This window comes from Oncorhynchus mykiss, chromosome 3 (assembly GCF_057628025.1).
Source record: "Oncorhynchus mykiss isolate SJ-2025 chromosome 3, ASM5762802v1, whole genome shotgun sequence".
NCBI classification, from domain to species: domain Eukaryota; kingdom Metazoa; phylum Chordata; class Actinopteri; order Salmoniformes; family Salmonidae; genus Oncorhynchus; species Oncorhynchus mykiss.
Window position 1 is genome coordinate 10,323,453 of NC_143024.1, and position 13,237 is coordinate 10,336,689.

General features: G+C 49.3%; 1 protein-coding gene across 1 annotated transcript; it reads left to right on the forward strand.

Moving 5' to 3' along the window:
- The first annotated feature begins 2,939 nt into the window (after positions 1 to 2,939).
- LOC149984322 (uncharacterized) lies at positions 2,940 to 12,774 on the forward strand. The gene is made up of 5 exons (XM_090230533.1): positions 2,940 to 3,253; positions 4,064 to 4,338; positions 4,845 to 5,012; positions 11,442 to 11,566; positions 11,802 to 12,774. Exons 1-5 carry the CDS (start codon positions 3,007 to 3,009, stop codon positions 12,772 to 12,774), a joined length of 1,788 nt encoding a protein of 595 aa, XP_090086659.1. The 5' UTR covers positions 2,940 to 3,006.
- The last annotated feature ends 463 nt before the right edge of the window (positions 12,775 to 13,237 follow it).

Below are 13,237 nucleotides of genomic sequence, written 5' to 3' on the forward strand. Positions count from 1 at the left end.
TGCTTACCTCAGCACAGGTATCCAGGTAATTCACCTTTTAATAAAGCCTTAACAAATCAAATTGTATTTGTCAGATTTTTTTTTTTTTTAAACAACAGGTGTAGACTAACAGTGAAATGCTTGGTAAACAACAGGTGTAGACTAACAGTGAAATGCTTGGTAAACAACAGGTGTAGACTAACAGTGAAATGCTTGGTAAACAACAGGTGTAGACTAACAGTGAAATGCTTGGTAAACAACAGGTGTAGACTAACAGTGAAATGCTTGGTAAACAACAGGTGTAGACTAACAGTGAAATGCTTGGTAAACAACAGGTGTAGACTAACAGTGAAATGCTTGGTAAACAACAGGTGTAGACTAACAGTGAAATGCTTTGTAAACAACAGGTGTAGACTAACAGTGAAATGCTTTGTAAACAACAGGTGTAGACTAACAGTGAAATGCTTTGTAAACAACAGGTGTAGACTAACAGTGAAATGCTTGGTAAACAACAGGTGTAGACTAACAGTGAAATGCTTGGTAAACAACAGGTGTAGACTAACAGTGAAATGCTTTGTAAACAACAGGTGTAGACTAACAGTGAAATGCTTGGTAAACAACAGGTGTAGACTAACAGTGAAATGCTTGGTAAACAACAGGTGTAGACTAACAGTGAAATGCTTGGTAAACAACAGGTGTAGACTAACAGTGAAATGCTTGGTAAACAACAGGTGTAGACTAACAGTGAAATGCTTTGTAAACAACAGGTGTAGACTAACAGTGAAATGCTTGGTAAACAACAGGTGTAGACTAACAGTGAAATGCTTGGTAAACAACAGGTGTAGACTAACAGTGAAATGCTTTGTAAACAACAGGTGTAGACTAAGAGTGAAATGCTTTGAAAAACAACAGGTGTAGACTAACAGTGAAAAGCTTGGTAAACAACAGGTGTAGACTAACAGTGAAATGCTTGGTAAACAACAGGTGTAGACTAACAGTGAAATGCTTGGTAAACAACAGGTGTAGACTAACAGTGAAATGCTTGGTAAACAACAGGTGTAGACTAACAGTGAAATGCTTGGTAAACAACAGGTGTAGACTAACAGTGAAATGCTTGGTAAACAACAGGTGTAGACTAACAGTGAAATGCTTGGTAAACAACAGGTGTAGACTAACAGTGAAATGCTTGGTAAACAACAGATGTAGACTAACAGTGAAATGCTTTGTAAACAACAGGTGTAGACTAACAGTGAAATGCTTTGTGAACAACAGGTGTAGACTAACAGTGAAATGCTTGGTAAACAACAGGTGTAGACTAACAGTGAAATGCTTGGTAAACAACAGGTGTAGACTAACAGTGAAATGCTGACTGACTTCACAACAATGTAGAAAGAAAGAAAACAGGTAATAATATGAGTTATAATATACACACAGGGCGAGTAACGATCACTAGGACACACACGGGGCGAGTAACGATCACTAGGATACACACACAGGGCGAGTAACGATCACTAGGACACACACGGGGCGAGTAACGATCACTAGGATACACACACGGGGCGAGTAACGATCACTAGGACACACACGGGGCGAGTAACGATCACTTGGACACACACGGGGCGAGTAACGATCACTTGGACACACACAGGGCGAGTAACGATCACTAGGACACACACGGGGCGAGTAACGATCACTAGGACACACACAGGGCGAGTAACGATCACTAGGACACACACGGGGCGAGTAACGATCACTAGGACACACACAGGGCGAGTAACGATCACTAGGACACACACGGGGCGAGTAACGATCACTAGGACACACACGGGGCGAGTAACGATCACTTGGACACACACGGGGCGAGTAACGATCACTTGGACACACACAGGGCGAGTAACGATCACTAGGACACACACGGGGCGAGTAACGATCACTAGGACACACACAGGGCGAGTAACGATCACTAGGACACACACGGGGCGAGTAACGATCACTAGGACACACACGGGGCGAGTAACGATCACTTGGACACACACAGGGCGAGTAACGATCACTAGGACACACACGGGGCGAGTAACGATCACTAGGACACACACAGGGCGAGTAACGATCACTAGGACACACACGGGGCGAGTAACGATCACTAGGACACACACAGGGCGAGTAACGATCACTAGGACACACACGGGGCGAGTAACGATCACTAGGACACACACAGGGCGAGTAACGATCACTAGGATACACACACAGGGCAACTAACGATCAATTGGCTTCAATCAGTGTAGGTGAAGGGGAGGAGACAAGTTAAAGAAGGATTTTTGAGCCTTGAGACATGGATTGTGTCTGTGTAACATTCAGAGGGTGAATGGGCAAGACAAAAGATTGAGGTGCCTTTGAACGGGGTATGGCAGTAGGTGTCAAGCGCCTCCAGTTTGAGTATGTCAAGAACTGCAACGCTGCTGGGTTTTTTCACGCTCAACGGTTTCAACACCCAGCCAACTTGACACAACTGTGGGAAGCATTGGAGTCAACATGGGCCAGCATCCCTGTGGAACGCTTTCGACACAGTGAGAGAAAGAGTGATAGACTCACATTGCAGGGACAAGTCTGTGAAGAATGCAGTCAGGTGTTATCAGCCTCCACTGAGCTGATCAGACAGTCATGTTCACCTCTGTCACTCAACTAGACTTCTCTCTCCCACTAAGGGAGGGAGTGCTTTAAACAGCAGGTCTCTGTCACGCTCTCACTCCCACAACAGCTCACCTGTCCCCCCCAGCACACTGCAACCCACAGGTGGAATGTCCTCATAGAAATAACAATATTAGACCGGGCATCCCCATTCAAGTCAATGTAATTCTACTTCTATGGGTGTAGCCAACTGTACAATTGATTGAGGGGGGCAGGTCTCAGAAACCTCACGGCTGCTACTCCATCCGTCTGTGTCTCCGCGAGGGTTTTTCACTCAGTAGCAGCAGTAGGTAACGACAGGTAATACGTGTTGATCAGAGAGCCTTGTACAGCTTCACTATGAACCTGCAGAGCAACGGCCTGTCTGTTCAGTGGTACCTGAAGTCCAAGCCGGTGGGGAAGGTGAGGCGGCGTGTACAGGAGATGAAAAACCCATCTGTGTCCCTGGTGTCGGGCGACGTTGACCTCAGCCACAACGAGAGCACCAGATTGGCCATGGACGCCTTGCTGAACCAGGGATTGGACATGTACCAGGAAGTACTGGCCGGAGAGGGCGAAGTGGACTTCCTGTCCAAGGAGGAGAAAAGTTGGTATTTTTTTATACTCTGTTCCTCTTATCTACCTTAAACCCTCTGTCTGTCCCTGACTCTTCTTATCTACCTTAAACCACCAGTCTGTCCCTGCCTCCTCTTATCTACCTTAAACCCTCAGTCTGTCCCTGCCTCTTCTTATCTACCTTAAACCCTCTGTCTGTCCCTGACTCTTCTTATCTACCTTAAACCACCAGTCTGTCCCTGCCTCTTCTTATCTACCTTAAACCCTCAGTCTGTCCCTGCCTCTTCTTATCTACCTTAAACCCTCAGTCTGTCCCTGCCTCCTCTTATCTACTTTAAACCATCAGTCTGTCCCTGCCTCTTCTTATCTACCTTAAACCCTCAGTCTGTCCCTGCCTCCTCTTATCTACTTTAAACCATCAGTCTGTCCCTGCCTCCTCTTATCTACCTTAAACCACCAGTCTGTCCCTGACTCTTCTTATCTACCTTAAACCCTCAGTCTGTCCCTGCCTCTTCTTATCTACCTTAAACCCTCAGTCTGTCCCTGCCTCCTCTTATCTACCTTAAACCATCAGTCTGTCCCTGCCTCTTCTTATCTACCTTAAACCACCAGTCTGTCCCTGCCTCCTCTTATCTACCTTAAACCACCAGTCTGTCCCTGCCTCTTCTTATCTACCTTAAACCACCAGTCTGTCCCTGCCTCCTCTTATCTACTTTAAACCCATCTGTCTGTTCTAGTACTGTATTTCTTGCACAACTGTAAAGGGCTTCCTCCCTGAAAAGCATTGTGTAAAAAGCACTAGATATAAAGCCAATGTATTATCACTTATGTTTCTGTAAAGGTTATATCCTGGAGAACACTACAGACCTGAGCACCAGCAGTCTGTGTGGGACGGAGAACGACGACCAGGCAGAGGGCTCCACCACCTCTTCCCAGACAAACACCTATTGTCCATCTGTGTTGGAGAGCGAGCCCCCTGGCTTGGACCATGGCTGGCCGGCAGAGGACTGGAGCTACCGCCTGCAGGGTGAACCCAGTGTAGAGGTCTACTTCCAGTCTGATAGAGCAGCCAGCATGAAAGACCTGCTCAGGGAGTTCATCAGCAAGGCCACAATGGTACGCGATACAACTTTCACTGGTAACGATTTGGAGATGTCAATCTACTCTCATGATTATACCTGCATTATATTTTTGCAGACTTTTAGAAAGCTGCTGATGTCTGAATGCCCTGAAAGTTGGATAATGATGTTTTGAGAGTTTGATCAAGCAGATTCAGTATTGTCTATAATTAAGCAATAAGGCCCAAGGAGGTGTGGTACATAGCCACTATACCACAGCTAAAGGCTGTTCTTATGCACGACGCAACGCGGAGTGCCTGGATACAGCCCGTAGCTGTGGTATATTGGCCATATATCAAACCCCGAGGTGCTTTATTGCTATTATGAACTCGTTACCAACGTATTTAGAGCAGTAAAAATAAATATTGTCATACCCGTGGTATACGGTCTGATATACCACGGCTGTCAGCCAATCAGCATTCAAGGGCTCAAACCACCCAGTTTATAATGACAACTAATAATGTGGAAGATACGAATCACAGCAAACATGTGATATGTCTGCAGGTTCTGGCCATTGTAATGGACACATTCAGTGATGTGGAGATGTTCTGTGACATCCTGGAGGCAACCAGGAAGAGGAATGTGTCTGTCTATCTGCTCCTGGACCATATCAACCTGCAGGTCTTTGTCAAGATGTGTGAGACGCTACAGATCAACAGTAATCACCTCACTGTGAGTCTCATCATGATATTTAGATGACACTAATGATTGCAAAAGGTGGGGCGGCAGGTAACCTAGTGGTTAGAGGAGGCAGGTAGCCTAGTGGTTAGAGAAGGCAGGTAACCTAGTGGTTAGAGGAGGCAGGTAGCCTAGTGGTTAGAGGAGGCAGGTAGCCTAGTGGTTAGAGTGGCAGGTAACCTAGTGGTTAGAGGAGGCAGGTAGCCTAGTGGTTAGAGGAGGCAGGTAGCCTAGTGGTTAGAGGAGGCAGGTAGCCTAGTGGTTAGAGGAGGCATGTAACCTAGTGGTTAGAGTGGCAGGTAACCTAGTGGTTAGAGGAGGCAGGTAACCTAGTGGTTAGAGGAGGCAGGTAGCCTAGTGGTTAGAGAGGCAGGTAACCTAGTGGTTAGAGGAGGCAGGTAACCTAGTGGTTAGAGCGGCAGGTAACCTAGTGGTTAGAGAGGCAGGTAACCTAGTGGTTAGAGGAGGCAGGTAACCTAGTGGTTAGAGCGGCAGGTAACCTAGTGGTTAGAGAGGCAGGTAACCTAGTGGTTAGAGGAGGCATGTAACCTAGTGGTTAGAGGAGGCAGGTAGCCTAGTGGTTAGAGAGGCAGGTAGCCTAGTGGTTAGAGAGGCAGGTAACCTAGTGGTTAGAGGAGGCATGTAACCTAGTGGTTAGAGGAGGCAGGTAGCCTAATGGTTAGAGAGGCAGGTAGCCTAGTGGTTAGAGGAGGCAGGTAGCCTAGTGGTTAGAGTGGAAGGTAGCCTAGTGGTTAGAGAGGCAGGTAGCCTAGTGGTTAGAGGAGGCAGGTAGCCTAGTGGTTAGAGAGGCAGGTAACCTAGTGGTTAGAGGAGGCAGGTAGCCTAGTGGTTAGAGAGGCAGGTAACCTAGTGGTTAGAGTGGCAGGTAGCCTAGTGGTTAGAGGAGGCAGGTAGCCTAGTGGTTAGAGAGGCAGGTAACCTAGTGGTTAGAGGAGGCAGGTAGCCTAGTGGTTAGAGAGGCAGGTAACCTAGTGGTTAGAGAGGCAGGTAGCCTAGTGGTTAGAGTGGCAGGTAACCTAGTGGTTAGAGTGGCAGGTAGCCTAGTGGTTAGAGGAGGCAGGTAGCCTAGTGGTTAGAGAGGCAGGTAGCCTAGTGGTTAGAGAAGGCAGGTAACCTAGTGGTTAGAGTGGCAGGTAGCCTAGTGGTTAGAGGAGGCAGGTAGCCTAGTGGTTAGAGAGGCAGGTAGCCTAGTGGTTAGAGTGGCAGGTAACCTAGTGGTTAGAGTGGCGGGTAACCTAGTGGTTAGAGTGGCAGGTAACCTAGTGGTTAGAGGAGGCAGGTAACCTAGTGGTTAGAGGAGGCAGGTAGCCTAGTGGTTAGAGGAGGCAGGTAACCTAGTGGTTAGAGGAGGCAGGTAGCCTAGTGGTTAGAGGAGGCAGGTAGCCTAGTGGTTAGAGAGGCAGGTAACCTAGTGGTTAGAGTGGCAGGTAACCTAGTGGTTAGAGGAGGCAGGTAGCCTAGTGGTTAGAGGAGGCAGGTAGCCTAGTGGTTAGAGGGGCAGGTAACCTAGTGGTTAGAGTGGCAGGTAACCTAGTGGTTAGAGAGGCGGGTAACCTAGTGGTTAGAGAGGCGGGTAACCTAGTGGTTAGAGAGGCGGGTAACCTAGTGGTTAGAGAGGCGGGTAGCCTAGTGGTTAGAGAGGCAGGTAGCCTAGTGGTTAGAGGAGGCAGGTAACCTAGTGGTTAGAGGAGGCAGGTAGCCTAGTGGTTAGAGGAGGCAGGTAGCCTAGTGGTTAGAGGAGGCAGGTAACCTAGTGGTTAGAGGAGGCAGGTAGCCTAGTGGTTAGAGGAGGCAGGTAGCCTAGTGGTTAGAGGAGGCAGGTAACCTAGTGGTTAGAGGAGGCAGGTAGCCTAGTGGTTAGAGAGGCAGGTAACCTAGTGGTTAGAGAGGCAGGTAGCCTAGTGGTTAGAGTGGCAGGTAACCTAGTGGTTAGAGGAGGCAGGTAGCCTAGTGGTTAGAGTGGCAGATAGCCTAGTGGTTAGAGAGGCAGGTAACCTAGTGGTTAGAGAGGCAGGTAGCCTAGTGGTTAGAGGAGGCAGGTAGCCTAGTGGTTAGAGGAGGCATGTAACCTAGTGGTTAGAGTGGCAGGTAACCTAGTGGTTAGAGGAGGCAGGTAACCTAGTGGTTAGAGGAGGCAGGTAGCCTAGTGGTTAGAGAGGCAGGTAACCTAGTGGTTAGAGGAGGCAGGTAACCTAGTGGTTAGAGCGGCAGGTAACCTAGTGGTTAGAGAGGCAGGTAACCTAGTGGTTAGAGGAGGCAGGTAACCTAGTGGTTAGAGCGGCAGGTAACCTAGTGGTTAGAGAGGCAGGTAACCTAGTGGTTAGAGGAGGCATGTAACCTAGTGGTTAGAGGAGGCAGGTAGCCTAGTGGTTAGAGAGGCAGGTAGCCTAGTGGTTAGAGAGGCAGGTAACCTAGTGGTTAGAGGAGGCATGTAACCTAGTGGTTAGAGGAGGCAGGTAGCCTAGTGGTTAGAGAGGCAGGTAGCCTAGTGGTTAGAGGAGGCAGGTAGCCTAGTGGTTAGAGTGGAAGGTAGCCTAGTGGTTAGAGAGGCAGGTAGCCTAGTGGTTAGAGGAGGCAGGTAGCCTAGTGGTTAGAGAGGCAGGTAACCTAGTGGTTAGAGGAGGCAGGTAGCCTAGTGGTTAGAGAGGCAGGTAACCTAGTGGTTAGAGGAGGCAGGTAGCCTAGTGGTTAGAGAGGCAGGTAACCTAGTGGTTAGAGGAGGCAGGTAGCCTAGTGGTTAGAGAGGCAGGTAACCTAGTGGTTAGAGAGGCAGGTAGCCTAGTGGTTAGAGTGGCAGGTAACCTAGTGGTTAGAGTGGCAGGTAGCCTAGTGGTTAGAGGAGGCAGGTAGCCTAGTGGTTAGAGAGGCAGGTAGCCTAGTGGTTAGAGAGGCAGGTAGCCTAGTGGTTAGAGTGGCAGGTAGCCTAGTGGTTAGAGTGGCAGGTAACCTAGTGGTTAGAGTGGCAGGTAGCCTAGTGGTTAGAGAGGCAGGTAGCCTAGTGGTTAGAGGAGGCATGTAACCTAGTGGTTAGAGGAGGCAGGTAGCCTAGTGGTTAGAGAGGCAGGTAGCCTAGTGGTTAGAGAGGCAGGTAACCTAGTGGTTAGAGGAGGCATGTAACCTAGTGGTTAGAGGAGGCAGGTAGCCTAGTGGTTAGAGAGGCAGGTAGCCTAGTGGTTAGAGGAGGCAGGTAGCCTAGTGGTTAGAGTGGAAGGTAGCCTAGTGGTTAGAGAGGCAGGTAGCCTAGTGGTTAGAGGAGGCAGGTAGCCTAGTGGTTAGAGAGGCAGGTAACCTAGTGGTTAGAGGAGGCAGGTAGCCTAGTGGTTAGAGAGGCAGGTAACCTAGTGGTTAGAGGAGGCAGGTAGCCTAGTGGTTAGAGAGGCAGGTAACCTAGTGGTTAGAGGAGGCAGGTAGCCTAGTGGTTAGAGAGGCAGGTAACCTAGTGGTTAGAGAGGCAGGTAGCCTAGTGGTTAGAGTGGCAGGTAACCTAGTGGTTAGAGTGGCAGGTAGCCTAGTGGTTAGAGGAGGCAGGTAGCCTAGTGGTTAGAGAGGCAGGTAGCCTAGTGGTTAGAGAGGCAGGTAGCCTAGTGGTTAGAGTGGCAGGTAGCCTAGTGGTTAGAGTGGCAGGTAACCTAGTGGTTAGAGTGGCAGGTAGCCTAGTGGTTAGAGAGGCAGGTAGCCTAGTGGTTAGAGTGGCAGGTAGCCTAGTGGTTAGAGAGGCAGGTAGCCTAGTGGTTAGAGAAGGCAGGTAACCTAGTGGTTAGAGTGGCAGGTAGCCTAGTGGTTAGAGGAGGCAGGTAGCCTAGTGGTTAGAGAGGCAGGTAGCCTAGTGGTTAGAGTGGCAGGTAACCTAGTGGTTAGAGTGGCGGGTAACCTAGTGGTTAGAGTGGCGGGTAACCTAGTGGTTAGAGGAGGCAGGTAGCCTAGTGGTTAGAGTGGCAGGTAACCTAGTGGTTAGAGGAGGCAGGTAGCCTAGTGGTTAGAGAGGCAGGTAGCCTAGTGGTAAGAGTGGCAGGTAACCTAGTGGTTAGAGGAGGCAGGTAGCCTAGTGGTTAGAGAGGCAGGTAGCCTAGTGGTTAGAGCGGCAGGTAACCTAGTGGTTAGAGCGGCAGGTAACCTAGTGGTTAGAGCGGCAGGTAACCTAGTGGTTAGAGGAGGCAGGTAACCTAGTGGTTAGAGGAGGCAGGTAACCTAGTGGTTAGAGGAGGCAGGTAACCTAGTGGTTAGAGTGGCAGGTAACCTAGTGGTTAGAGGAGGAAGGTAACCTAGTGGTTAGAGGAGGCAGGTAGCCTAGTGGTTAGAGTGGCAGGTAACCTAGTGGTTAGAGGAGGCAGGTAACCTAGTGGTTAGAGGAGGCAGGTAGCCTAGTGGTTAGAGGAGGCAGGTAACCTAGTGGTTAGAGGAGGCAGGTAACCTAGTGGTTAGAGGAGGCAGGTAGCCTAGTGGTTAGAGAGGCAGGTAACCTAGTGGTTAGAGAGGCAGGTAGCCTAGTGGTTAGAGTGGCAGGTAACCTAGTGGTTAGAGTGGCAGGTAGCCTAGTGGTTAGAGGAGGCAGGTAGCCTAGTGGTTAGAGAGGCAGGTAGCCTAGTGGTTAGAGAGGCAGGTAGCCTAGTGGTTAGAGTGGCAGGTAGCCTAGTGGTTAGAGTGGCAGGTAACCTAGTGGTTAGAGTGGCAGGTAGCCTAGTGGTTAGAGAGGCAGGTAGCCTAGTGGTTAGAGGAGGCATGTAACCTAGTGGTTAGAGGAGGCAGGTAGCCTAGTGGTTAGAGAGGCAGGTAGCCTAGTGGTTAGAGAGGCAGGTAACCTAGTGGTTAGAGGAGGCATGTAACCTAGTGGTTAGAGGAGGCAGGTAGCCTAGTGGTTAGAGAGGCAGGTAGCCTAGTGGTTAGAGGAGGCAGGTAGCCTAGTGGTTAGAGTGGAAGGTAGCCTAGTGGTTAGAGAGGCAGGTAGCCTAGTGGTTAGAGGAGGCAGGTAGCCTAGTGGTTAGAGAGGCAGGTAACCTAGTGGTTAGAGGAGGCAGGTAGCCTAGTGGTTAGAGAGGCAGGTAACCTAGTGGTTAGAGGAGGCAGGTAGCCTAGTGGTTAGAGAGGCAGGTAACCTAGTGGTTAGAGAGGCAGGTAGCCTAGTGGTTAGAGTGGCAGGTAACCTAGTGGTTAGAGTGGCAGGTAGCCTAGTGGTTAGAGGAGGCAGGTAGCCTAGTGGTTAGAGAGGCAGGTAGCCTAGTGGTTAGAGAGGCAGGTAGCCTAGTGGTTAGAGTGGCAGGTAGCCTAGTGGTTAGAGTGGCAGGTAACCTAGTGGTTAGAGTGGCAGGTAGCCTAGTGGTTAGAGAGGCAGGTAGCCTAGTGGTTAGAGTGGCAGGTAGCCTAGTGGTTAGAGAGGCAGGTAGCCTAGTGGTTAGAGAAGGCAGGTAACCTAGTGGTTAGAGTGGCAGGTAGCCTAGTGGTTAGAGGAGGCAGGTAGCCTAGTGGTTAGAGAGGCAGGTAGCCTAGTGGTTAGAGTGGCAGGTAACCTAGTGGTTAGAGTGGCGGGTAACCTAGTGGTTAGAGTGGCGGGTAACCTAGTGGTTAGAGGAGGCAGGTAGCCTAGTGGTTAGAGTGGCAGGTAACCTAGTGGTTAGAGGAGGCAGGTAGCCTAGTGGTTAGAGAGGCAGGTAGCCTAGTGGTAAGAGTGGCAGGTAACCTAGTGGTTAGAGGAGGCAGGTAGCCTAGTGGTTAGAGAGGCAGGTAGCCTAGTGGTTAGAGCGGCAGGTAACCTAGTGGTTAGAGCGGCAGGTAACCTAGTGGTTAGAGCGGCAGGTAACCTAGTGGTTAGAGGAGGCAGGTAACCTAGTGGTTAGAGGAGGCAGGTAACCTAGTGGTTAGAGGAGGCAGGTAACCTAGTGGTTAGAGTGGCAGGTAACCTAGTGGTTAGAGGAGGAAGGTAACCTAGTGGTTAGAGGAGGCAGGTAGCCTAGTGGTTAGAGTGGCAGGTAACCTAGTGGTTAGAGGAGGCAGGTAACCTAGTGGTTAGAGGAGGCAGGTAGCCTAGTGGTTAGAGGAGGCAGGTAACCTAGTGGTTAGAGGAGGCAGGTAACCTAGTGGTTAGAGGAGGCAGGTAGCCTAGTGGTTAGAGCTTTGGGCCAGAAACCGAAAAGTTGCTAGATAGAATTCCCGAGCTGACAAGGTAAAAATCTGTTGTTCTGCCCCTGAACAAGGCAGCTAACCCACTGTTCCTAGACCATCATTGTAAATAAGAATTTGTTCTTAACTGACTTGCCTAGTTAAATATATATATATTTTTTTAAAGGTACACCTTTCAGTCATTTCTTCATCTTTTTAACTGTACTGTAAACTAGCAATTTGATGATAGCTTTCTGTGTTTGTCATTCACTCACTGCTACATGAAATGCCGCCGTATTCTGTCTGCAGAACATGTCGGTCCGTAGTATACAAGGAGAGACGTATTGTGCAAAGTCTGGAAGGAAACTCACCGGACAGATCAAAGAGAAGTTCATGATCATTGACTGCACTTTAGTGCTGGCTGGATCATACAGGTACATTTCTGTTGTAGAATTAGCTAATAGTCACATCAATGTCACAATCACAGTGGTTGACGTCATTCTGAATAGGGAGATCAACGTTATGATGGTTGATGTCATTCTGAATAGGTAGATCAACGTTATGATGGTTGTCATTCTGAATAGGTAGATCAATGTTATGATGGTTGTTTGAATTTTCAGAAATGTTTGTAGTAGTAATAATATCTGTTCACTGTGCTCTGTTCCTCAGTTTCACCTGGCTGTCCTGGCAGGTCCACAGAAGCCTGGCTGTGCTCTTCAAGGGCAGCGCGGTCAAGCCATTCGACCTGGAGTTCAGGAAGCTCTACGCCAGCTCCAAGCCTGTGCCAGCCTTCCTCACCGTGGCAACTGAGCTCAACCTTACCAGGCCGCTTATCACCCATCAAGCAGCAGCCACCTCAACCCCACTGACAAACCTTCCTTGCCCCAGTGCTGGTACCACGACCCAGAACAGATACTTCAACAACCAGGCTATGGATCAACCAACCACCACAGTTGTGCCCAGATTCAACACTCAATCTACTGTTCAACCAACTACCACAGCCCAGCTCAGATACTCTAGCCAAAACCCAACGGTTCAGCTAACTACAACCACCCAGCAAAGACACCACAACACTCAGCCAACAGCACCACCAGCCTCCCAGCAGAGACACCCCAACACTCAGCCAACAGCACCACCAACCTCCCAGCAGAGGTACCCCAACACTCAACCAATAGCACCACCAACCTCCCAGCAGAGACACCCCAACACTCAGCCATCAGCACCAACAACCTCCCGGCAGAGACACCCCAACACTCAGCCAACAACCTCCCAGCAGAGACAACCCAACACTCAGCCAACAACCTCCCAGCAGAGACACCCCAACACTCAGCCAACAGCACCACCAACCTCCCAGCAGAGACACCACAACACTCAGCCAACAGCACCACCAACCTCCCAGTGCTTGGTTAATCAGTCTTACTACACAGGTCCCCGGAGCCACAGGTTTGACTGGATCACACAGAGACGCACTGCAACCAGGCCTGTCCTGTTCCAGAGAACCTTCTCCAGTGATTACAGTACTGGAGACAACCTGACCTGGCGACCCTTTAACAGCAATTACCTTCTTTATGGAGGGACAACCGGCTTGTTGGACAGACACCCACTTCTCAAGACTGGCCAGTGGTTTACTGTTCCTAAATAACTGAAATTTGACAGTACACCCTGTTTGAGGTAAATTATGTTCTCACAACTGAAAATGGGCAAGTAACCTTCATAGAGTAAATGTGCCTGTTTTGCTTTGCTTGATGCCTGGAGTACAGGAGTAGTACTTCAATCACATCATTATCTCATAAGGATGATCATTGTCTGCCTTCAGGCTGAGAGCTGTGTGTTCCAGTACATGTTAATTCAATGGAGTAAAAACAACATGTCACAGACATGAATTCCTCTTCCACCCATCAACCCTGATAGAACCACACTGAGTGACAGCCTAGTGATGTGTGCAACGCTTAGCCAAGGGCCGGGCCTCTTAACAAACAGACCTTCTGACAAATCCTCTGATCCATACACTGTCAAGCCCGAGGTAATGCAGAATGGCAAATCAAAAGTTTGTCACACTTTTTCCAAATGGTTCTACTTTGAAATTCAATACAACAATGATCTAA